This window comes from Opisthocomus hoazin, chromosome 5, assembly GCF_030867145.1.
Source record: "Opisthocomus hoazin isolate bOpiHoa1 chromosome 5, bOpiHoa1.hap1, whole genome shotgun sequence".
Classification (NCBI taxonomy): Eukaryota; Metazoa; Chordata; class Aves; order Opisthocomiformes; family Opisthocomidae; genus Opisthocomus; species Opisthocomus hoazin.
In genome coordinates, this window is record NC_134418.1 from 63,233,642 (window position 1) to 63,259,221 (window position 25,580).

Consider the following 25,580-nt stretch of genomic DNA (forward strand, 5'->3'; position numbering starts at 1 on the left):
ACAAGGGTGGTGAAACACTGGAGCAGGTTGCCCAGAGAATCTGTGGATGCCCCCTCCCTGGAAGTGTTCAAGGCCAGGCTGGATGGAGTTCTGAGCAACCTGGTCTAGTGGAAGATGTCCCTGCTCATGGCATGGGGGTTGGAACCAGATGGTGTTTAAGGTCCCTTCCAACCCTTACCATTCTATGATTCTATGATTCTAGAACTGGTAAAATAACTCTTGGTCCTTCTCAACCTCTCAACATTTACCACATTTGCTCTAGCTGTAACATTTTTGCACCTCTGTTAATTTTAAATCCAGTGATTTAATTTCTACTTTTCCCTGTCTTACGCTGTACCAAAACAGCCTTGCGCTCACACATTTGAAAATCCCTGGAGGAAAGTGTAGAATGCAAACTCAGCTCGTAGCACTTGCAAAGTGTCAAATGAAGAAAGAACGAGATGTGCTAGTTAAAATAACAAACCTCTGCACTTATTACATGTCAATGCCCAGAATGAGAACAACAAAGTATTTTCCAAATACCATTTCACCATTGCATCCCAGTTAACACGGTGTTGCCATTGCTCGTAACTAGATACAGGCTTCAAATTAAGCTAAAAACAAATCTTGATGTCCATGTTGTTGCCTCGCTTGCCTGAACGTTCGCTTTAGCTCTTAAGAGTAGTTATCTAATGACCAGCTTACTATTATCTCTTTTGCACTAGCCGCTGTTCAGCTTTTCATTGTCGCATGGCAAGGTTTTGGTAGGGGTGGCTGTGTCAGCTATATATTTGTATCTTACAGATACCAGTAACAAGCACTTACTCTGTGAAGAATGATCTTCCAATAATAAGCAATCCAAATAATTACAGGCACTGGACGACACCAGAGACCCCAGGACTATGAACAACTCAGCAGTGGCCAGTTACTCACCAAAGGAACGCCGCCTTTCGAGTGTGGTAAAGCCAGTTGTAAGGATAACAGAGATGTCATGTGAACTTGAAATCAGTGACGTACAACATGTTAACAAACGTATCAGTGAGATCCCAACTGGATTCCAAAATGAGAAGGAAGAAATCATCAATGTTAACATCAGACTTACGTCAAGGAGTTGTGATACCAGATTTACTGCAGTGCTACCACTCCCTTGACTGACTCAAAGCCATTGACCTTCACAAAAGAGGCTGTGCAAGAGTGAGTGATACATCAAAGAAAGGAGTAGGTACTAGGAAATTTATGTACATTTAATTTTGACTGTTTGAACTAGATGTGCTAGTATCACTGTAACTGGAACAATTAAAATAAAATCTTTGATCAGACTGTTAAGACTTTAATTAGACTAAGTTCTTGCATATGCATATAAAGTGCAGGCTTTGCCCACTGACCATGTCTCCTTGAAGTCTGAATATTACTTGTCAATCACGATTTTTTTCCAGACCATTCGAATGCTATGCGAGCAAAAAACCAAATCTGAGTAATTTCTTATCAGTTCATACTGTTTTGTATGTAAAATAAAGAAATTGCAAAAAAGCTGTTGGAAATTACGGGTAATTTCCAGGGAAAGTTAAAAGCCCAACTCCTACTCTCTTTACCTCCGAAGTCAAAGGGCCATGTTCAGTTTTGCACGGAAACAACAGCTGCTAGCAACACCTCTATCAGGGGACAGGTTTAGAATACATGAGCTGTTTAAGTGTTTCAAGTATTCTTTCATAGACTTGGGAGGAACAGGTAAAAACCTTGTTAATTTAGGAAGTGAAACTAGTTTACTTCTCATCAGAATCCTGAAATTGTTTTTTTTCTTCGACTCTTAACTCTCTCCATTACCAATATTTAAGCAAAGCACCACAATATAAAATGTTCTCTCGCTCATCTTCCAGATAACAGTATCCTACATAGACTTAAAATATTACCATAATAAAGATGGAGATGAAAAAAGAAAGCACAACTGACACCAAGAGGTAGACATTTCTATGCAGAACAGATTTTCTAGTATCAAGAAACAAACAGAAGAATGGCAACAAATGAAGTTCAACAAAGAAGGTGAAGTTCAAAAGGATAATATGCACATGCTCATTTCTGTTATTTCTTTAAATCACATATTTGCTGTTTAATTGGGTTTTCAAGATTCTTCCAACAAATACAATAAGAATTGTGCAATTATACATGCAAAGAAGTTTCAGGAAGTATGACCAAAAGGGCGAGAGAGGATGCTGAAGATGGCTGTTATGAACAAAAGAAGAAAAGATCATGTAAAGATTGAGAAACAGTAACACCATGTTAAGTGGTACACAATCAGCCAACCTACTGCAACATCACCTGTGAAGAAGGCTCATTCACTTTTAAAGACTTGCATGAATACTCGGTTGATTGCTATTATTTTCAGTTCAGACCCATTTAAGAATAATGCTATTTTTAAATGACAGCAGTGTGTCCTCTGTTTGAAATTAAAGCCACAGGTGCTAACTAGGTGCTCCAGTTGAATCAAAATGGCATAGTAGTAAGATTAAACTATTCAACTATTCATAGTAGTAAGATTCAACTATTATCTCTTGTTAGTAAGAAAAGCTATGAGCAGGAAAGCTTTAAGAATACTGCTGGCACAAGCACCTTCTTATCTTACCTGGTGAGCGTGGGTGTGGAGTACATCTCTCAGGTGAATGAAGTCAACCCTGGGTAAGGGAACACTGAAGCAACTAATAGTGGTGACAGGGTTTGTGGGGAACTCTCCATTTTGCTTCTGATTTCTTACTTAATGAAGTCATAAACCAGGAATTACACCCACACCCACACCCCTGCCCTCTGCTTTGGACAACAAAAGTTATCTACTCAAGTAGCACAGACATGTCTAGCAAACACAATATTCACTTTGCTCAGACATATCAGTGCTGTCTTAGGAATGTCTCTTAGAAGCTGAGGTACTCAGAAAAAATGAAAAAAAAAAGTAGGGTAAAATTATAATTCTAATAAATCCAAAAATCAGAGTGTACTTTTTTAGGATCAAGTTCTATTTCCTGGGATAAAGCTGGGTAAATTCTGATCTTGTAAAACCTTGCAAAATCCCACACAGAAATGTCTCTTTAATGACCTATAAAAATTACATACATAATTATGAACATTCATCAAATAGAGCACACATTGAAAGGTGCTGACCCTGTATTCATAATTGGTGTAAAAGTATTATCCACTGGAAGACAAAACCTCACAGGTTTTAGCCAAATGGTAGTTTCCTTCAGTTTCTATATCTTGAAGATGTATTTTTTCCACCTCAGAGACAAGTATTTTCTTACTTGTAGTGAATGACCAACAGATGATTAATTGCACAAAATTGTAAGAATAACCGAGTTTTATTACAGACAATAACTTTTTGATAGCTTACTAATAATTTATTCAGAGATATATTTAATAATTAAGATATTGCTGCCAAAAAAAGTCATGTTTGACTGTTGATAACACAAATATTAAGTAGTAGCATTTTGCCAGTAAGAGTAACTTGCAGCTCATTTCATATACAGCATTAGTTAATTAAATCCATAAGTGCAGAGTGTCCAGATGTTGTTTTTTAATTTAATAATGATGGAACCAATGAGATGGTGACAGGTTTGTAAACTAAGCCTTCAGAACATGGAGAATTCCACAGGGCCTTTAAAAAAAAAAGAAAAAAAAGAAAGAAGAGAAAAAGAAATGAAATGAAATCTTAAAGATGCATGGTTTGATGGCAGCACAAAGTTAAATGAAAAATTATCATTTCTGCTGTATGCAGTCATGCAGGCAGCATGTAATAATAAAGCTTCTTTCACACCAGTGATCAACACAACAAGGAATTAAGTGACAATGCATACAAAACCAGAAATATGATTCATCAGCTTGTGCATGACACAGTTCTAGTACAACAGATGCCATGTTTATACAGGAAAAAGGTCACCAGAATAAGCTAATTGACGCTAATAAAGGGAATCTACATGCAGCATGCACGCACCATGAAAACATTTCCACATGATGATAAAACTGTGTAAGCAGATCATTCTGCATCTAAAAGTACTCATACTAAACATACTAATATTACAAAAACCATACATGCGGCTTTATAAGACAGTGGTTATCCATGCCCCATTTTTGAATTTTGCTTGTTGATCTTTTCTTCAAGGTGAATCCAAGTTTTTATCATTTTTAAGAAGATATACTCCAAGCCTATTGCAAAAACATTGCTATGTTCGAGAATTTCTGGTTGTTATTGAATGCACTTTAAGTTCTTACTTCTTTCTTTTGAACAAAATTCAAAAGATTTCAGTGCTGCTATGATATTCCCAAACCATTCTCTAGCCTTACAAATAGGACATTGCTAATATTCAGCATAATGCATGAACAGAGTCAAGAAGGTATAATCCAGTGGGACAAGGACAGCTTTTTAATTTCAATCAAATAAAAACTATTGAAAAGTCTTCTTTGTCAGTGTCCTACTTCTTTCTATCTGTAGCGTAACAGGTCAGAGCGGATGTAGTAAAAACACATTCTTAATTCTAGGGATAAATGCTCATTTAATTAATATTTAGAGATGTCATGAACTGCCTGGTAGCATCTTTATGATAGAAACAATGCAACTATAAAATGCTGAAAACATACTACTGCAATAACATTTTGGTAAGTCATACTCACTTATAAGTACTACACAGAAATTACAGTAAAAATAAGAAATGAGACAAAAAGTCTAGATGGATATGCTGAAGTGAAAAAGCAAATTTTTGGAGAACTCTAAGGAGAAGATAGTGATGGAGCTAAAGCAGAAAGAGTGGGAAAAGTACTATCTTCAAAAAAAGAACTTTTAGGATGAATAACTAGTAATAACTAAACACTGACCTTTCCTCCTTCCCCTTCTTCTCTCCCCAACTCCAAGACATCTAAGCAAAAGTTGGTGACAGTAAGCCTGGTCAATATCTCTAAGTATTTCATATTTTATTGCACTTCAAAAGCAAGATAGCAACAGCATAACTGCAGATACAAAGAAATAGTTTATGAGAGAAACATAGAAGAAGTAGAAAGATAGAAAACTTAACAGGCAAGGAAAACATTGCACTGTTATTGCAGAGCATATTACAGGATAATAATAATTTTAAAGACATAGAGACTACAGTGTTATATTAACTTCTGGTGTACAAGAAAACTCAGATGTTATGTCATCAAGCCATATATTCCTACAAATATTTAAACGGCACACAGTTTATTTACACAAGCAGCCAGAAGCCAACTTACATTCCACAAATCAAAACTGAAGATCATTCATACTAATTGAGCACCACTGCAGAATGTAAATATTACTGTTCTTTATTCCTAGAGATGGCAACAATAAATGCATGATATCTATTGATAATCAGCCACAGAATGAAAGTGATTAGTGGAAACTTGTCTTTTCCACATGGCAAGTCTCAGTTTCTGTCCCAGAATACAGTTACTTTTGAAATTCATTTATGTGAAAACTTTTATCTGTTTTTGTATAGCACCACAGGCACCAAACCCTCAGCACAAGCAAGCATCCTCTGGCAAGTTCACCACTGTTAACTTAACAGTTTATCCCTGTAGTGATCAGCACTAGGTGTAACCATTCATGTTCATGACTCTGTGGTTAAATGGAATTCATACGGCAAGTACCTAGGGGTTTGATGGTGAGCCAGTATGTTTGGTAAGGGTTGGCGGGAGGCAATCATTAACACCAAAAAAGTTTCAGCATAATATTTCACTATTAATGGATGAAAATTTGACAGAATTTGCACAGGTAGGACATCCTAACACACAAGTAGATTTTGAAGAGGTACTTTGAAATTGTATACTAAAAATAGGAAATTGGACAAGAGAAGAAGAGAAAATGATTGCTAGAGGAAGTTGTGGGAAAGGAATTACCATGCCAAGAACAACTTGGATATCCAGGTATGAATAGGTACAGAGACGTATAAGCAAAGCAAGGACTGAAGTGGTTAATGGCTGGCTGCCAGGGACAGTGAGGAGAATAGAAGGGAGGGTGGAGTATCCACCTCCACATCTTCCACTCCCTCCTAGTGAAACACAGAGGGTCTGCAGAAAGCAGTGTCCAGGCTTTCAGAGGGCAACAGAGGCACACCTTCCAAGGTAATACCCTGCAAAATCTATTAGTATGGATTTCTATTAATTTTAATATTGCTTGGTGGTACAGGTGTTCAGAGTCAGTGCCTACTTGTGTATCACCCAGCACTGTTGTAAAGGTAATGCTGATGACCACGAAGGAAAGGTAATTTTTGTTTGTAGCTAAGCAAATTAAACAGTAACCAGATTGGGAGCAATATGATACAAGTTTGTTGTCTGAGACTCTAGAAGCACAATACAAATGTAAGGGCCATTAAACTGAAAAGGATTCTCATTAAATACGGAACGAGTTAAGGACCCGTTTGAAACCTGTTTACATCAGCTTTACTCTCCGCATGAAAGACAACGAACAAACCGAATAGCAGTTCTGAGATGTGAAACCTATACCAGCACAACGCAAGCACAGAAAAGACATTGCAGAAATCATGTCAGCTCTTGGGAATTTCTACTCTGTAGAATAAGTACAAATTCTTTTCATCTAAAGACTGATAAAGATTGACAAAGTGGTTCTGAGTTGGACTTTTGTTGGTGACAGAAATTCAGAACTGTACTGTGATTGTTTAATTCTGCTTTCAAGACAAATTCTAATGAAAATTCATTAGCAGTGGTACATGTTGCAGTGTTTGTTTGATGCCTGCAAGATACTTCGGACTATCTAATTTAGCTAGCAGCCATTACTGGAGTTGTATCGCTTAACATGATCTTGTAATCAGTCACAATGCTAGTTGACTGTATTCATATTCCGGACCATTTTAATAAGCTGATTGGCATGGAAGAAATTATTCCTTGATCTCTCAATAAAATAAGGCTTTGGAAACAAAGCAAGGTGAAGGAGGTTAAATTGACATTGATTATTTAGGACACATTAATCGCTTATTATTTAGCAGTCTCTCACACCCATCTGTTGCGCACATGGCTTTTTCTGCAAGACTCCCAACATGTTTTAAATGATTCTCAGTACACATATTGGAAAACAGAATAAATTTAGGACCATCATAAGGTGGAGACCCCTTGACACTCTGCATTAGAAAGCAATTAGCTTTCTAAGAAACCTGAACTACTTTCTAATGTCCTCCCTTGAATATACACAACAGCTGGCTTGATATTTTACTTTCAATTTAGTTAAGTAGCAAAGTCGTATTGTTAAACACTTACGGAAACTGTAGCATTGCTCATCGTGGAAGACCTTTTTCCTCCTTATCAAAACTTATTTTAAACTTTATGTTTTATTTCCATAATTAAGTTTCACATTAGATAGTTTTAATACAGAAAAGCAATTAAGCAGTGTGCTTTCGAGTTCAAACAGTTCTTTATGAGAAACATTATCTTTACTGCTATAGACTTTCACTTCCACCTGCTTGCTAATACAGTATTCTAAGCAATTTCAGTTGAAAAATCTCAGTGTGTTGCATGGAAAAAAATAGAGAAATATATCAGAAGTATTATCCAACAATTTACAGGTATTGTGGGAGATTGCATGATCCAAGCTTTGCCAATCATCTTGATAGCCAGAATCGGACTGTAATTATGTTATATCCACTAACATAAAATACACAACATTAGCTTCCATTCTGGTAACCTCTCAAACCTCTTACCCAAAACACGCAGTCAACACTGTTTAGACTTTTTCAGAGCAGCTCCACAGAGACAAGAACATTTCTTCCCTTTGAAACATTGCATTTCTTCCTTCTTCACCCATTCCTTCCTAAATATAGACTAGCCTCTAGCCTTTTTTCGTTACTGTACATCCTACAGACGAAAGGTTTCATTCCTTGTCTAAGCCAGAACTTCCATTTGCTTTTAACGACACATCTAAATGAGCTCCAAGGCTAAAGAATAGTCTCTCAACTACTAGAGATATTGTCCAGAAGTCAAACAAAACCGAGCATTGCTTTCTTTTGGGGGCTAACCTGTCTCAGGATTGTTTCACACTGCAAAATAGGCAACTATTAAGTTTATAAGGTGAAACAAAAGAATATGAATGAATATAAAACAAACAATTCACAGAAGCACTAACTTAAGGATGCCTGAAATACTACATTCTGATGTCTGTATCAATATTTGTACAATATTGATTAAATAATGCTACACAAATTCCTGATAACACTTCTCTGACTATTGTTAGCTTCTAAAGTTGCATTGAGGAGAAATAACATAGGTGACTTTTTAGTTACAGCAGCAAATCTGTAGTGATGATGGAATGAAATTAAAATTTCCTGCTTACCTGTTAAACTAGTTAAGTATTCAGTGTAAGCTATTCTCAGGTTGTGTGACTAATGGGGTGAAAATTCTGTCTTGCATTCTGTCATGTTTTGTGTTTTTCTATTTAATCTAATTTCATATTAGTAAAATATTCTTGATGTTATACACACACACATCCTGAATAAAATGATGTACAGATACTACTTTTCAGGGTTACAACTTGTTCTTTAAGATCTCATATAGAAGCACAGAATATAGATGTAATAGCTACTTGGTTTCAACAGAAACACAGTTGAACCGATCATTACCTGTAACAGCTACCTTTGAAGAAAAGCTGCACAATTTAATAAATAAGTGGCCAAAAGTTTTTAACAATATTGTGAAAGTGTTAACACTATTTATTTGCACATTCTCCTTCACTGAATTCCCTTCATGATGATCATAGTCAGCACGTCTGTTTCCTGCAGATTAGTTCAACTTTCTCCGTAATCAATTCCTTGTAACGCAATTTTCACAAGTACTCTGTACAAGATAAATACAGGTGGATGTGTTCTTCCATACAAAACATTCCATATTTCCTTTTGTTCTTGCATTGCATCACCCTATATAAGAAAATACACGATTGCAACCATAACATGGTAGAGGTATTTTACTGGGGAAGTCCGAAAAAGTGTGTTCCACTAATCTTGAAGAAAATGCTGCTAAAGAAAAGGATTTTTTAAAATTATTCTTATTATCTTTAATACTCAGATCTCAGCCAGAAAACTGTATCTGTTTGAGAATTCAAATTTTATTGCAGAATCAGCAATCATCTACTTCACTACAAAAAGACCTCGCCCCCCTCCCCAAACTGCAAGGGAACACAGACTGGAAGGAAAAAAAAAAAAAAAAAAAGTCTGTTAACAGCATGGATCTCTAGCATGATACCACACATTTGATGTGTGAGAGAACAACTAAATGCATAAATCACATCTATTTAAAAAAAACACCAACCCCCTCCCCCTCCAAAAAAAAACAACCCCCCAAGAAACCAAACCCCAAAAAAGTTGATTATTTTCATTTTTAGTGGAAGACTTTTATCTAATACATAATAAATTAGCTGTTAAAGATAATTAGTCCTGGAAGAAAGGGATGTAACATTGTAATGTACAAAAATTATTTCAAGTATCTTTGATTAAGGGATTTTCACCATTAAAATATACACCTCACAGTTTCAGTACATTCCAACAGACTTTGTTTCACAGACACAGTGGAATATATAAGTTCATATTTGGCAACCCATAAACAAGAAATTAATACAGATAGGTACTAAAGTGAGTTAAGTACTGACTTATTTGCCACTAATAAGAAAATACTCAACAGAAAAAAACATAAGCCAAGTGATCAGTAATACATATAAAAATAATATTTATAACTACATTTGTTTCCAAAGTATTTTACGTTTTTTTTTGTTTTTTTTTTTTAAAGTTAGTACTCCTGGCTTGAATCAGCTTAGAAGACAGTCTGAAAAAATACCAAGTGTAGTTTGCTTCAAGAACTTTTCAGATTAAACCATGAAATTTTTATGTCTCTCTCTTCTGAAGACTACCTGAAGACTCAGAAGACAAAAATTTAACACTCCACTGATACAAAACATACTGAACGGAAAGTTTCAAAACCTGCTTTAATTCCAGTATTCTTTTTATAAATTTCAAGCAGCAAGTTGATACACACCAACGCAGAACCACAGCCTTATTTTCAGAACAGTCTTTGGTAAGAAGCATTGTCAGATTTTGCTCAAATCACAGAATAGAACTGTGCTAAATATTCTACATCGTGGCATTCTTAATCAAAGATTATTCAAGAAGGCTCATGCAACAAGTGAATCTCTTACATATACTTAACTGACGTCCCACAGATAGAATACTTCCATTTAAAAAAAACGGGGAAAAAATATTTCTACAGTTAAGGAATCTTCCTTGACTATGTTCTTGCATGAGGACACATACTATCAACTCACCTTCTAGCAGAAATTCTGATTGATGCTTTTCAGGAAACAGAATTTTAACCTTACTTGGCAAAAATTGTATTTAATGCCTTATCTTCCAATATTCAAATACTGTTTGGACAGCATATGGCAATTATAAACATAATAACCTCATGAAATTGTCAAGAAGTGTGTAAATGAATACTGAAAGAAAAAATTACAATCCACTAGTACATATCCTCCACATTCTCTTATGCTAATTCTCAGCTCTTTGTAAAGCATAAAATTAATCGGGCATTGGTACGCTGGCAGGTAGTTGTAATTATCCTCTCATGTTTCAGAAGGTGTTTTAGAATAGAATCATTTAAGAGCAAAGGATGAACGGTGTTCCAGTAAACTCAACTAAATCAATGCATGGACACAACAGCAGCAGAGGCAAACAGGCTGACAGAAGTCTGAACATCCACAAAGATAATAAAAAATACTGTTCAATACAGCTACTTACATCATGGCCTATGAGTTCTGTCTGCGTGGATTTATCTGCTTGGGAAGCAAGAGCCTTCTGAAAGCACTGAGCCTTTTCCTGTAAAACAAAATAACATATCAGAGGTGAGTCATGTTTTTCCTCGCTGGGCTTTGCAGCTACAAATACACAGATAAGTTCAAAACTGGTGCACAGACAGCTGTTCAGAAACAGATTTCTTATGGCACTATTCTCACTGGGGTGTTGATTTCCTTACCGTTATTTCCTTTTATCGACTTATCTTTCTCTTAAACAGACAGTGGACTTGGAAAGTCTGACTATGCGGTAGAGCTGGGCCCACAAGAAGGATATCACTGAAGTGTGATGCAAAGCAGTCTTCTTCCAGAGCAGATACAGGTACAAAGCACCAAGCAGCAGCAGTGATTCTTGGAAACCCCAGCATCATTTCAACAGCAAAGAAACCATTTATTCCAGAAACAATAAGGAACACGCGAACTCCACCGCAGATCACAACACCGAGCCAAATTCCCCCTCGCCTAATGCAAAAACATTAGCAAAGCCTAAATATTTCTTAGGTATTGTACTCATTTCTGCTCTGCTCATGCTTGTCCCTCTGTACCTCAATCATTTTTGGAAGTGAGGTATGGAACCTCTGGGACAGGCCTGAGCAAAGAAAACTGGCCACTTTGACACAATTATTTTTCACCAAAAAGAAGCATTTTGATACTTTATTTGAAACTCATCACTAAACTCATCACTAGAAATGCTGATCCTCATCAAGCCCTTACACATACTATATTTTCCAGGAGAAAGTATATAGTGAAACCACTGTATATATGTGGGATGAGGCAGGAAAAGGTACACAGGTGGGGAAGGTTTCATGAATAGAGAACATGAAGTCCTTTACTGCACTGACTTACGTTTTTCTATCTACTGATTTAGTTTTATTTTTCAGTGATATCCTTACAAAATACTTATCTCTGACTCAAATTCCTCAACACCTACAAAAGCATGTTTTAATGTTACTGACAGGTATGTATCACAGTAAAACAGAATTTGTGTAAATTGAATTTCAAGTTAATTGAATCTCAAGTGGAATGAATCTCAGTTTTTACTGAAATAAAGACACAGAGATATTATCATATTCACCTACTGTCCGAGTTGTGTTTTCCTTTACAACTATCTCTTCCGCATGTTTTAAAAATCAAATGTTATTGATTTCAAGGCAAGCTACACATCACCATGTTAAGAGAATTTTGGCCAAAAGCACGTAAACAGCAGGAAGACAACAAGACCTAAATAACCCTATCTCCAGTATTTCAACTCTTCAAATAAGTGGGGGGCGGGGGGGCAGAATTCAGACTGATCACTTCACTGGTATGAGACAAGCTGTGCCCAAACTTGCTGATGTAACTACTGAGTTAAAACTGAATTCATAGCAAGGGTAATCTCATTTCTGACAGAAAAGCTTCATCTTCTTGAGGTTTGAATTTACCAGTCCACTGCCCACAGTGTTTTCACGTGTTTAGAAAACAGACATTATTATACTTCTACTTTCTTATTTAGACAATAACATTTTACTTCTCAGAAGCTCCATGAATTTTCCAGTTACAAACCCAGACATCCACAGAGATGGAATCTTCAAGTAACATGACTGGAGCAAACCCAGTATTAAATGGTGTATATGATAAAATTTAACATTTGCATAATTTCTTCATGGATTTACAAATACATATTTTGAAGTAAAAAAACTGGAGGGGCGAGGGGGGGAGAACCATAGAAGAAATCAAAACCCTCATTAAGGCAACCAATTAATTGGGAAAGCTAGGAAGGCTGGAATAACCAAATCCATTTTTTTCTGTGAGCAGCTCATTTAACTGCATATATGCAGTAAGATCCATTTTTAACACATCCAAGTTCTGACTCCACATTATAACTTCTGATTCTGGGAAAGATCAAAGATGTCTGTATTGACAAATAGTATCTTCTCTTTACTCTACAAAAATAGTACTTTCAATTGCGTTGATGCAAAATTACCTTCATAATATGAATTATTTTCAAAGTTATTGAATATAATGAGAATATAGTGTATTTTATCTTATTTCCACTGATGCAGCAAAAGTCTGCAAAAAGTTTAAAATCACGAACATAAATATTATCCATGCAGTAACGTAAACAACTTAGTTTGTCACAAAACAGCAGCCTACTGGAAGAGGCTACTTACACTTAACAGTCCTTCAATTTCATCTCAGTAACTTGCACTACTTTATTTCTAGAATTCTTGTTGCCAAAGTAGTGGTTCCAAAAGACATACCTTTGTTTATAAAATAATTTTAGCAATTCTAGAGGTATTAGATGTAAAAAAAACTACAAAATGTTCGTTCCAATACAAAAACATGTCTTAAAGTGATAAGTTGATACTTTAAACATAATTTCATGCTGCATTGACTATATCAACAGACAGACTTTATAATGGACTAATGTGGCAAAAAGATGGAAAAAAACTGTTACACTAATGTGAATTTTAGATCAACAAAGCATAGCATACCATACAAAGCAAGCTAAACGCAAAACTTCAGTGTAACTGTTTCTGTAAAATCACAGCCAATCTCCACACAAAAATACACATTAATCCTACCGTACACCAAAAAAAGTATAAACTAACACTTTCTTTTACTACATAATAAACTACTGTGAATATTTGGCAACATTTGCTAGATATTTACAACACTGTCTGCTTTTGGCCATAGATTTACTGCTCCCGTCCATGTGCAGCACAACATTTCCCACATAGATCCTAGCTCCCAGCCCCAACCAAAAACCCTCTGCAGGGAGATCATGTTCTCCAACACAGACTGCTTGCAGATTTGTACCTTTGCCCAAATACCTTCTCCTCAAAATCTTACTAAGAACAGTCACTTTAAAAGAACTAATGTTCAGGTATCAATTAATTTTGGGTTTGCAAGTGTGCTACCTAGTATGCTGTTTCATATGTCTGAGTCCACACGGTTACTTTGGTCTTTGGCACTGGTACAGACAATAAACCAGCAGTGCTGCCACGAATGCAACAGCCTATGGCACGAAATGAGAGGCAGTCTGAAAAGGAAGGCAATCCTTATTTACTTTTTATTAAGCTAACTCATACAGATGGGAAAGACTGACAAACTTCCAGGTGCCCAGGTAGTGAAAAAGGACTTCTGGAACTACAAACCTGTCCCTTTTTCTCAAATATAGCGAATCAACCAAAGATCTTTACAAGCCAAACAGCAAGCATTAACATTAATTCATAACAAAGAAATAAGTTACCTGGACATATATTCCCACAGCAGCCTTCAATTGCCATCACATCTTTACTCCTAGAGACAGTTACTATCAGAAAGTAACATTTTAAAGCAATTTTTCAAGTACTGAAACTTCCTTGAGACCTTGCGGTCATTTTAAAACACGGAAGTTATCTTCTTTCAGACGACTTTTTCCATACCTGACCCAGTCTTCATACCACTAACTGCATATGCTGCACCCTATCACCTTCTCCCCAACTACCAAAAAGCTTCCAAAAGCATCTTCATAACTATGTTGAAATGTAAGAATTTTGAGAAAGTGAAGACACAGTATAAGTATATTTCACAGAATCACAGAAGGTTAAGCTGTCCCGTCCTCCTGCTTTCTGCCCTTTCACTGCATGTATCAGAGAGGAGTCAGGTCCACCTTCACTATAAGATATTAGGTAGTAAAAAGACTGCAAGTAGAACCTTCCTTATTCTTCTTCTTTCCAGGGTAAACAAAACAGGTGCCTTTGTCTCTCTAACGACAAAGCAGAGATCAAATCATTTACTTTTAAAATATTTTTAGATTTTTAGGGTCAGGCAAAGAATTTCCAGGTGACTTTTTAAGATAGAGTATAAATGAACAACTTTTCTTACCGTTCTGTGTGCTATTATTCCCTATTATTAAAATAAACGGCATCAAGAGTACACTTGCAAGGTGACAGGCATAAAAGCATGAAAAAAATCCATTCCCTGGGTTCACCCTAGTTAGTCAGATAACTCTTAGCAACATTGCCAGCAACATTCACCGCAACCCCTCCCTCTCATGCACGTGTGTGAGAGTGTGTGTGTTGGGGGAAGAGATAAAAAAAACATGTGGAAGGCCATCATCTTCATCATTTGCCGATGCTTAAGTTACTGTGATTGCTAACTGAAGTATATCAACAGCCTTAGTGTAAAGCATTAGACCATGGTCAATGAAGCTATTCCTTCACATGGGAATAAGTTCACACGCAGTTTATATCACAAACTACCTTTAGTATAAGAGTGTCATTGTTTATATGCTTATTTTATTACTACATTTGCAGTAACTCACCAAGAGTTGCTGAAATAGGAGGATAACAGGCATCAGCTGATCAGATACTATTTATCTGTGATGTTTCTACATGTAAGTGAAAAATGGGCTTAGTCTTCACTGATGAAAGACAGCTACTAGACAAAAAGCAGAGTCAGTTACTACCAGACTACTTATATTTCAGGAGTCAGTACAGGTTAATACATCTTGAACCATATGACTGGCTTTTTACAATGTTCCTTCTCTATACAGAAGAGCGTTAAAATAATTTTAATAGCCTTGACTGAACAGGTCAAAGGTATTTTTTATCACCATTCACTTACCCAATTCCCTAGCAGTGACAGCATGGTGACCACTTGTGGTGCTTTGTTTAATTGCAAATTCCAAAAGGAAAATGCTTGATAATTACCTTGAACAGTCCTACTAAATCAAACAGCAAAACTTACTGTTCCAGCTGTTTTGGAGAAATCAGAAGTCTGTTAGCCAGTACAGCTGTGGTTTTTATCATCAAGGTATCTATTTTGTCCAGTTGATAACATATTATTTTTTTCCTAACAGTTGTTTCACCTTTATTCTTACCTACATTAAAAAAAAAAAATCTCACAACTTGAACTTTTTGCCTTCAAATCTCTTCATACTCAAAAGACGCAAACTCTCTCTCCTATGGTCTATACAGATTATTGTATGACTCTGTGAAGTCAGATCTGTATTATTTGGCTTTTCTCTCAGCATACATCCAAAACAGACCACGGCTGTCAGTATCAGCACTGCAGTCAGATTTACGATTTACATGTCATTGCTTCCCTTGCTTCAGGCATTCACCCCACTGTGAATAACAACATTTGCCACTTTATGCCACTTATGTTTGCAGAACTGGGGGAGAAAAGCTTTTCTTCAGAACACTTCTAAAAATGCAGTGTCTTTTAATTCTGATGTGCTTTGGGATTAAACTTAATCAACAACAGCAGTTAGGCAATGAGAGCAAAGGGATAATCTACCTAATTTACAGACTACGATAAGCTACAGAGATGACTGTAGCACAGCTATTTCCATAGAAATTGAGTCCCTGTTGGTTTGAGCCTGAGTCTGGAAAGAAAACATAACATAGACAGCTCTAGTGATCAGCTGCGGTACAGCTGAACCACGTCACACTTGAAAACGCTTTGTGAAGCTCACCTAAAATCCCAGCTGTCTCTTGAGCACAGGATAAGAAAGCAGCTACTTGGTGGTTCAACACTCAACAGAATTACTACAGAAAGTACTAAGAATTAAGGTGCTAAAAACCAATTAATCTAGAGGCTTTACTCTGAAGTCACAGTGGTGGATGGATGCAGTCATCCCAAGGGGAGCAGCCAGTCCTTCAGGAGAAAAACAAGGGAGAACTTGGTGGGAATGCACAAATAGAGGTTTCATTGAGGGCTACAGTTCTGTCAAATCGCTGTAAACAACGAAGACCAGAACAACACAGAATTTCAGTGAATGTTTCACAGTTTTCACATAGGTATCTTATATAAACAAAAATAGTTTTTCAGTTATTACATTATAATTTTTTTGTAAAACAAAGTCCTATGCGTACATTAAGTATGGTATCTAGAAGGAAAGATGACGTGAAGTCCCTTCTGCTTCCATTTCCATCAGAACACGGTATCCAGGCATGAACCAAGGAAGGCTAAGACAAGCCCATCTCTACGCAGTTTGCAATACTTTAATAATTAGTTATTGCCAAGTTTGAACACTTATAATGAAAAAAAAACAACTTCTAAAAGTGTAATCACTTCATAATAGCTCTTTGAAGATGAGCAGTATTTAGGAAGATTTCAAATCTTAACAGAATTACAAGCCCCACTATAGCCATGCCAGCTAACCTAACCCACAGTAATGCCAAGGTTTACTAGATCCTAGCCAGAGAGGATTATTACTACTGTTTCAAAATAAAAATGTTGAAAACCTTATAATTCCAAGCATTGTCTTAAATTTTCCATCCCTGAGGTCTACAAGAGAAAAAGTCATCTATTTTGCTGAGTGCCGTACAACCTTTCCAATAAAAAGAAGACTCCAAGCTTTGAGAGCACTGGCTGTCTAATCAGAAAGAGAAAACACACCAAAAAGTGAATCTCCTAGTCCACTGAGCAGATGAAGGCCAGAGACAGGAAAAGAGTCTTAAAAACTTTATCTTCTGAGTCCCAATTGACTGGACCATGCTGCATCCTAAACTTTACCATTACCACTTGTGTATGTATTGCAAAATTAAAACTAAATGTTTACAGGGACATGAGACCATCACAGAATTTCAGGATAAGGATTTTGTAAACATACCTGAGCTTTAACATTATTTTACAAAAGCATCTCTGGAAGATGTTTTAAGATATAGCATTAAACAGTAGCAGGTATCTGCTTATGCTAGATTTAAAAACAAAATAGCATTGTATTTCTTGGATCAGGGCAATTTTTTTGAAAAACAAATGTATTTTCATTAATTATTTCCTGTTTTATCTGTTGTACCAACATAAAGTAAAAGATTCCATTTCCAGGTGGTATTACAATTTATAGGTTATATTTTAAAGCAATACCCAGTTATTACCTCTTACTATCATTCACTCATGCAGTAAAGCTGTGTAGCAAGTAGTCATTTCCTTACTGATTATGTTTCCCATACTAAATCAATGCTACTTTAAGGCATAAGTTTATGTACACACATCACTAGAAGTATAGAGGAACTTTTTCTAGTCATCACATCTCTAAAATAAAAACATTAGAAACCACACATTCATATATGGCCCAGACGTGGCCACGCATGCTTTGAATAATGCAATACAATAAATATTTTATGTGGTCATACTCTGTGAATAATATGGCCATAACAAACGATGCCAATCTTAACACACCGCCCAACAACAAAATCCAAAACCTAAGAAAGTTCTTGAAAGGGAAGAAAAAACAAGCAGTCATGCAGTTCCTCCAAAAGGCCGACACACTAAGCATAGTCATTCATACAGAAGTTATCTCTACAAGTAGAGTTTTGAACTTATAATAAGCATTGTTATTAGTCTTAATTTGTGTTATGGTTGCACCCAGATGTCCAAGAAGACACCCCAAGTCTTATAGTAGCTCATCTAACAAATAATTAGTAATTAGCTCACTCTCAACCAATATGTCCTGTGATTATCACTGCTACATCACCACTAGGACCGCCTAGACAAATGCCATCCTGTCCCAAAATATAAGACACCCAACAGAGAAGTCTAAGGGGCAATATTATCCCAGTTTGATAATTCAGGAATTGTGATACAGGGACACTAAGCCTTGCAGCAGCAAAACACACAAAAAACCTATTAGCACTATTGACTTGATCTTCCTAAAAATATTCACAGAAGAAGAGTCAATAGGTGACTTTGAAAAATAGGTATTTTTCAAGGTCATGCATGAAGCCACTTGCAAAGTTACGGAGTGTTGCATAGATTTGCAGTCCAAGTCTTATGTCCTATGTACAAAACCAGTCTTCCTCATACCACTAAACTTCAATATGCTCACTTTAGATGTGAATTTCTGGGCTCAGTTTCCTTGTAACAGCCCACAACAGTGAACAATATCCAGCACAATCACATGTAAGATTACTGCAAAGCAGGACTGCACATCTGGGTTCAAAGATCCAACTTGCACACCTTCGATTCACAGTACTTCTGCATCTTTTTCTGAATGGACATCACAGATATGGCAGTGGAAATTATTTTAATTATAGCTCTCATTTACTGAACTGTACAGTATGAAACAGTCCCACTGAAGATGTGAAACTGGTTACTGTTCTTTTACACAGCAATTGTTAACCCATCAGCTGTAAAATACTTGATCATCAAGAATAACAATATTTTACCTCATTTAAGATGTGCTTTTCCTAAGTTTACTAGCTGGAAATGGAGGAGAGACCTGTAAAATCTCTCAATAAATTGCTGATAAGCCAAGCAAACCAGTGTTCAGGGTTTTTAGAAACCACTGCAAGTTAGAAAGTTACTATCATAAACCTTAAATAGGGATACAAACCTATTTATTTCAAATACCTGTCTTGTGGGAGTAGCACACTACTTTTCTCACAGTGTAGTGAGAATTAACTCTTCCAAGAACCTAGATTAGGACAAAATGGATTAGATGGATTATTCCTGTACTTCTACTTTCATTAGAACATACTGCCACAACATCGGCTCTAGCTGGCATGCTCACGATCCAGTTGGCAGAGTTGTACTGACACACAACATAAAACGAACACAGAAATGAATGCAAACCTATCAATTCTGGTAAACAAAGACAGCACACAGTTTATAACCTTGAGTTTTTTTCTTCTTTTGCCCCTTTTTAGAGCAACCACATTTATCACTTTCGTGACGTACATGATTTTAAATGCTGCCAGGTTCTGCATGGGCACACGAACAGAATTTCACAGTCTGTTCCAAAACATCTGTTTTGGGAGAGGTGCCTGGTCCCATCCCCCCCCCCCCCCCCCCCCCCAACTTCCATGTTTTTTTGGTGACTACCAGTATTCATTGAAGGAAAAATTCTCTGGTCAAACAAATACAATACAAAATAACAGCATTATGAAAATCCTGTAGCAGTGACTAACATGATTCTGCAACACATTTAATATAACATTTTACCTAGGGAAGTTATTTTATTAACTTTTGAAAGTATCAAAGGCACTTGTTAACTTTTTGTTGTGTTTTTCTTCCCTGCCATGTGAAATGCTAATGTTATGCACTTCGTCCTTTAGGCCTCTAAGTGGAGATGTTTAAGTGCATTGCCTGTCAAACGTTTCTGTCAGTTTGCGGTTTCCTCTCCCTCTGTGCATACAGGGATGTTCCTGGGACGTGATTAATGTCAGCACCAGCCACTCCGTGCATAGATTTAACAGCACGTGCATTAGTCAGAGTGCAGGAATCATTAACTCGGCACATTCCAAATTGCAACTGATGTTTATTGAAGCCTTCTGGCATTAATTAAACCTCACACAGCTAAGTGTTTACAATAATTTTACAAATTGCTGTCCTGAGGAACGAGATTCATGCTCATGGCATTAGCAGCGTATACTACAAACAAAGCCAAAGGGTCATTTTCAAGGTGTCCCAGAAACAACTGCATGGGGCAGATTTTGATCACTTGTTGGTCAAATGAATAGAAAAAAATAATCATATAAATCAAACAATTGCTGCCACCATGGAAATCAACAAAAACATGTACCAATTTTTGTGACAAATAAGGCTGCAGTTTTACTCATCGGTATCAACAATGTATGATCCCTGTACCACTGTAAATATGCCCAGCAATAGTGAAAACAACCCACAGCTGCCATTCTTTGAGTTGTTCCCCCTGTGACATTGTGGCAGTTAGTCAAGAAATTATTTGTACATTTTGACAAGTATTTTGGATAGAACCATCAGCTTTGATTTACCACTGCCAGAAAAGGACAACTATGTGATTTGCCTTTGTCCTGAACTCATAGGCAGCCCATAGGCGTGCACATTCACATGCACACACTGGAAGTGATCACACTGCTTGTCTATCTATTCCTCAAGAATAATTTTTTATTACAATAGTCAATACTAATCAGTCCAAGCAACAGAGTTAGAAAATAAAAGTTTCTGTAACTTTCATGAAAGTTACTGTCTGGACAGATGTGAAGGGCCTAAGCTGGAACAGGGGTTTGAGCGTGAGCTTCAAGCTCAGTCAGCCAGATGGGCAGCTGTCAGCCAGCTGTGAGCCAGCCACACTGTACAGCGCCTTCAGCCCAAGCAACAGTAGACCAGAAGAATGCTTAGGGACTGTGGGTAAAAGTGGGGTATGGAGAATTACAGAGAAATGGAGAACATGTACACAGAATAGAATTTAGGGGTATTGCTCATGAAAAAGCTTCAGTCACTACACCAGGCTCTCAGACGCACTGCAAAGACTTTTTCCTAGGTAATTATTTGCTTAAGCCAGGACCAAAAGGCATTTTACTTTCTGTGAATCTGCTCTCAAGCGAAGCCACAGCATAGGTTTTGCCACTAATTGACACTGGAAAGTTACTAAATTAGATACCTTTTTATTGTGAATTTAGGTTTATCACTCATGCCCTCCATGCTTAGCCACTCACCTGAACTGAAATACTGAAATTAAATGCAAAGTACATCATATTTAATCCAGTAATACAAAATCAACATGCTTTAATATGCATTATCATGATAACCCAAATTCTTTTTCACATCTAACCAAGGCTCATGAGTAATGTTCAGCAGCTTTGCATTGCTTTGCCAAAGCAAAACAATTTTGATCAGACAAGAAAATCTGCTTTCGCTTTTATAATATCAAATCAATCCGAACCAGCCTTTGTATTTTTTATAATACTTGACAGACTACAACAGAGTAGCATTCCAGCACAAGATGGGAGAGAAGCATATCAATCTCTTCTTTCAAACATTTCTTTAATTGATTCAGAAACTTTCCCAATAACGGGAGTTTGACTTCATGGAAGCTGTGTGACTGTGTTACAAACTCTATAACAAATTATTGGGATGCTGGAACTCAATCGAACACTTATAGCACTGACGTTTTGATGTCAATTGATGAAAGTAACGAAATACATAGCAAAATATTTGCAGCACTGTATAAGAATAGTACTTTTCCAAATGCCTTCAAAAGATACTAATAATTCTTCTATTGTACAAGGAAAGCAACCATTATATTCTAGTTTTTGGTGTGATGCATAAGTACATGAACATATAGCACAAAGAATCTGAAAGAAGTTTTTTCTTACTATTATTAGAAGCATTACAAGATCTTCAGGTAAGATCTCTCTTTTTTTCTCTCTTTTAAAAAAACAATTCCTCAACATTTATGGAAGTGGTGACTAGACCTCTATTTCCCACTGACATATATCATAAGCAAAACACGTTGCTATGGTCCCCAGATTACTGCTCTAATGGAACCAAAAAGATGACTTATAAACATGACCATAAGTATCTGTCACATAAAACTGTTCAAATAGGGGAAGTAACAACCAAAACTATGATACATTCATACAAGTATAAGAATTATATTATACAAGTCTAAAGAGGCACCCTGATACTATCTTATAGAGTTTTCCAGACAAGAGAGTTATAAATTCTAATGTTGCCTCAGCAAACAAGAAGTGAAGGAGAGATAAAGGTGAATTTATGGCACTTCAGAAACATTAATATTCAGTCTATACCATAACATAAATTCAACGTACCAAATAAGCCCTCTTTATTGACTCATAATCAGCCTGTTGGTACACTATTGTTGATAAAATTGCTTTGCTGAAATTTTTACAAGTATTCTTTGATGTCGCCCCAGTGCTGTCTCAGCTCATAATGTGTGCCTACTATCAAAAAAGGATTGTTTGTAAACGCTGCTTTTTGATAAGCCAGCATTGCCTAGGAAGGTGCCTCATTTCTCAACCATGCTACAGGCTACAGTATCTTTCCAAGACGCAGAGGAAGAGAGCCGAATCCTGTCTGTCGGCTGAAGACCAGGAACTCCCTCTGATCTGTAAGTGTAACCCAAAAAGGTAGCTTTGAAACAAAAGCACTTTCAAACTAGGCATGTTAAAAGACGCAACGAATGGCTGAAGTAAAAGATTGAAGTATAAAACTGCAAACACTGTAAAATTGGACAAGTGAGCAGCAGAGATTCTTTGAGGGTTAACAAACAAACAGGTAACTAGCGGTTCAGGAGCTCCCATCAGCTGCAAAGTGATGGACTGGGAGAATACTGAGGCAAATAGCATATGCTTTCACATAACAGCTTTACTTTAAGCAGCTGCTTGCGGCCACCACTGGAGACCGTTAAAGGCCTGGATAAACCCTTGCAGTGACCCAGTAAAGTGGGTTTTCTTATTTCATACCCTAAAGTCTAAAGCAAATCCATTCTGTTTCGAAATACTGTAATATCAGCCACCCAAGCACCCAGCTCATACTGTTTCAACAGACAAGAAAACTGCCTCTACTTTTAGTCTAGTTATTCCTTGTTTCTTAATAAGGAAAAGATACTTTGTGTAGATTTTTCCTATTGTTCAGTTCAGTTTGTAGTACTAGGAGCTAAGGAAAAAACAAAAAAAAGAGCAAAAGCTACCAAATGGTGCACCCTGGGGAGACCTTTCTAGCTAACTAACTTACGCTCAAAGAAAATATCAGTCTCTGTGATTACATTTCATTAATGTTTGCCACATGGTCTAACAACATGTATGTATTCTCATACTGGGCATTATAAAAAAAATAGTCTACATAATGTTAACAACTTCAAAAAATAAGCCTTGTCTACATATTTTTATATGCAAATACAGAATATATGCAATAAGCCTTGTCTACGTATTTTAAACGCAAATCCAAACCTAACTGTACTTTGAAGATCCATAATTCAGAGTTTAAATCAGAAATACTTAAAGGCAAAGGAAAAAATTAAAGAGACTACCATAAACAAGACTAATGTGGCAGATAAGGGTATAGTTCATATGATTAGGTGCTGGGGTGTGGATGGGAGGGGAAAAGGCTATACTTCAGTAACCAAAATTAATGGGCAACATATGGTGGAAGGTACTAAGGCAATGTTACAATCCATGTGTGATTTTACACATGGATGATGTGTAAACACAAACACACAATGATGTTATGTTAAAAAAGTCTCTGCCAAAACTACTACTACTACTAACAGCATCATCAAATAGCTGACTGGATGGTTTGATCTTGAGTCATAAATATTTAGCAACTGCACAACATTATCTAGGAACTAAATACTGGTTAACATTTTTAGAATACAACAACAAACATCTGTTTAATCTGAAAAAACCTCAAACCAAACAACTTATTTTCACCTACAGCACTGCACTCAATTGGGAGCTGTATGGCAGCTCTTACTCAATTTTCCAAATTTCTAACTGAAACAAAGTTATAGAACATGCTAAAAAAAACAGGAACCTCTGAAGGTTCATCCAAAAGCTAGCAGCAAAAGCAACTTAGAATTTACTTGCAAGACCTCGGGGTAGGGTAACAACCTGTGCCTCTACACCATACTGCTGCTACTTGGTTCAGATTTCTGTTTTCTCCAGAAACTTCTAGAGACTTCAGATTTCTGTTTTCTCCAGAAAGGTAAAAAAAAATTATTTTGCTCAGTTCATTAAATTGGTTTTGCGGAACTTAGATCTGAATAAAGCTTCTTTTTTCCCCCATCAAGATACCAATCCATTTGTTTCCCAGTCTCCTGTAAATTTTCTTGAAACTCACCCTGACTCAGACCAACAGCTTAGAACATCACTGAACTCTCAAAGTCAGGTCAACATGGACAAACTGTTTTAGACAAATAGTTGCATATTTGATAACCACAGAAGGTTTGTCAGTCTTCACATCCTGAACATTTATGGCATGTTATTCCATTCATGGTAACAAAAAGCCTCATTCCTTCAAATTCAACGATACATTTACAGTAGGCCATCACATGTCTATTTCCAAATGGCCTAAAACTTGACATACAAAAGCAGAAAATAAAACAGAATTACTTGAACAAATGCAATTGCAAAGTATGCATCTTATCAGAAATGGTAAATGTATCTTGACTTTCATGGAAAGACAGCTGAGTTTTTTGTGAGTTCTACAGAATTTCTCAAGTAGGTCATCTTAAACTTTCGGGTTATCCTAGCTATATGTTCAAGAAACACTGCAGCCAAAATTGACATGTTATTCACAAGCACCACTTTATGTCAAAAGAGTGGCAAGCTTCTTGAAAAGTGGTGCAGTGTTCAACACTTTTAGTGAGAAATGCTGTTTATCCTGTATACACTGACTTTCTAGCACCACTTAACAGAGACATCAATTGCTTTCTTATCAGAATTTGCACACAAGTGAAAGTGAAGTAAGAAAGTGACCATTTTTTGAAGTGCCAAAACCGCACGGAACCTGTGACAGACTTGTTTTTGGGAGCCTAAGTCTCCAATTCTACCACAAGGACTACGGCAGACATTACAAACAGATGAACTTTTCTTATTTGTGTTCTGAGATTTTCCATTGCATCTGATCCTATATATTCAGCTCAGCTTCTTTCATCTGTGAAGTTTTACCTGCTGCTCAGACTACAATGTTCCATTAGTTGTCCATTTTCTTCATTTACCAGAGCTGATAGCGATCACTACACAGACTCTAAACTAGAAGGAAACTGCACCATGCAGAGACCTAGTCAAAGCGCTTGTACGCAATACACACAGCAAAGGAAACTGGCAACATGAAGAGATCATTACTTTGTCAGGGGATATTAAAAACTGGAGTTATAAAAGGGTTACATCCAGAAGACCACCTTTAGCCCAACAGCTGGGCTCCTAGTGTCTCAGGAGGTACCACGGAAGCTTTGCTTGCTTAGTCTAGTGTAGTATGTGTAATCCTTATCTGGTTATACACCCAACAGAGCAGTCTATTCCCCTGAATGAAACAGGAACTTTTGGGAGGGGGGTGGGGGCGGCGGGGG

At 36.7% G+C, this 25,580-nt stretch overlaps 1 protein-coding gene across 5 annotated transcripts in view; it reads right to left on the minus strand.

The window, feature by feature from the left end:
* CCSER1 (coiled-coil serine rich protein 1) overlaps nucleotides 1–25,580 on the minus strand; it is a 745,310-nt gene that overhangs the window by 275,933 nt on the left and 443,797 nt on the right. For 4 of the 5 annotated variants that reach the window (XM_075421506.1, XM_075421504.1, XM_075421503.1 and 1 more), the window contains one exon: nucleotides 10,764–10,841. In XM_075421506.1, coding sequence (XP_075277621.1) covers nucleotides 10,764–10,841 — 78 coding nt within the window. Of the gene's footprint in view, nucleotides 1–3,323; nucleotides 3,620–10,763; nucleotides 10,842–25,580 lie in introns of those variants that run through there. The other variant, XM_075421508.1, reaches the window with a different exon arrangement.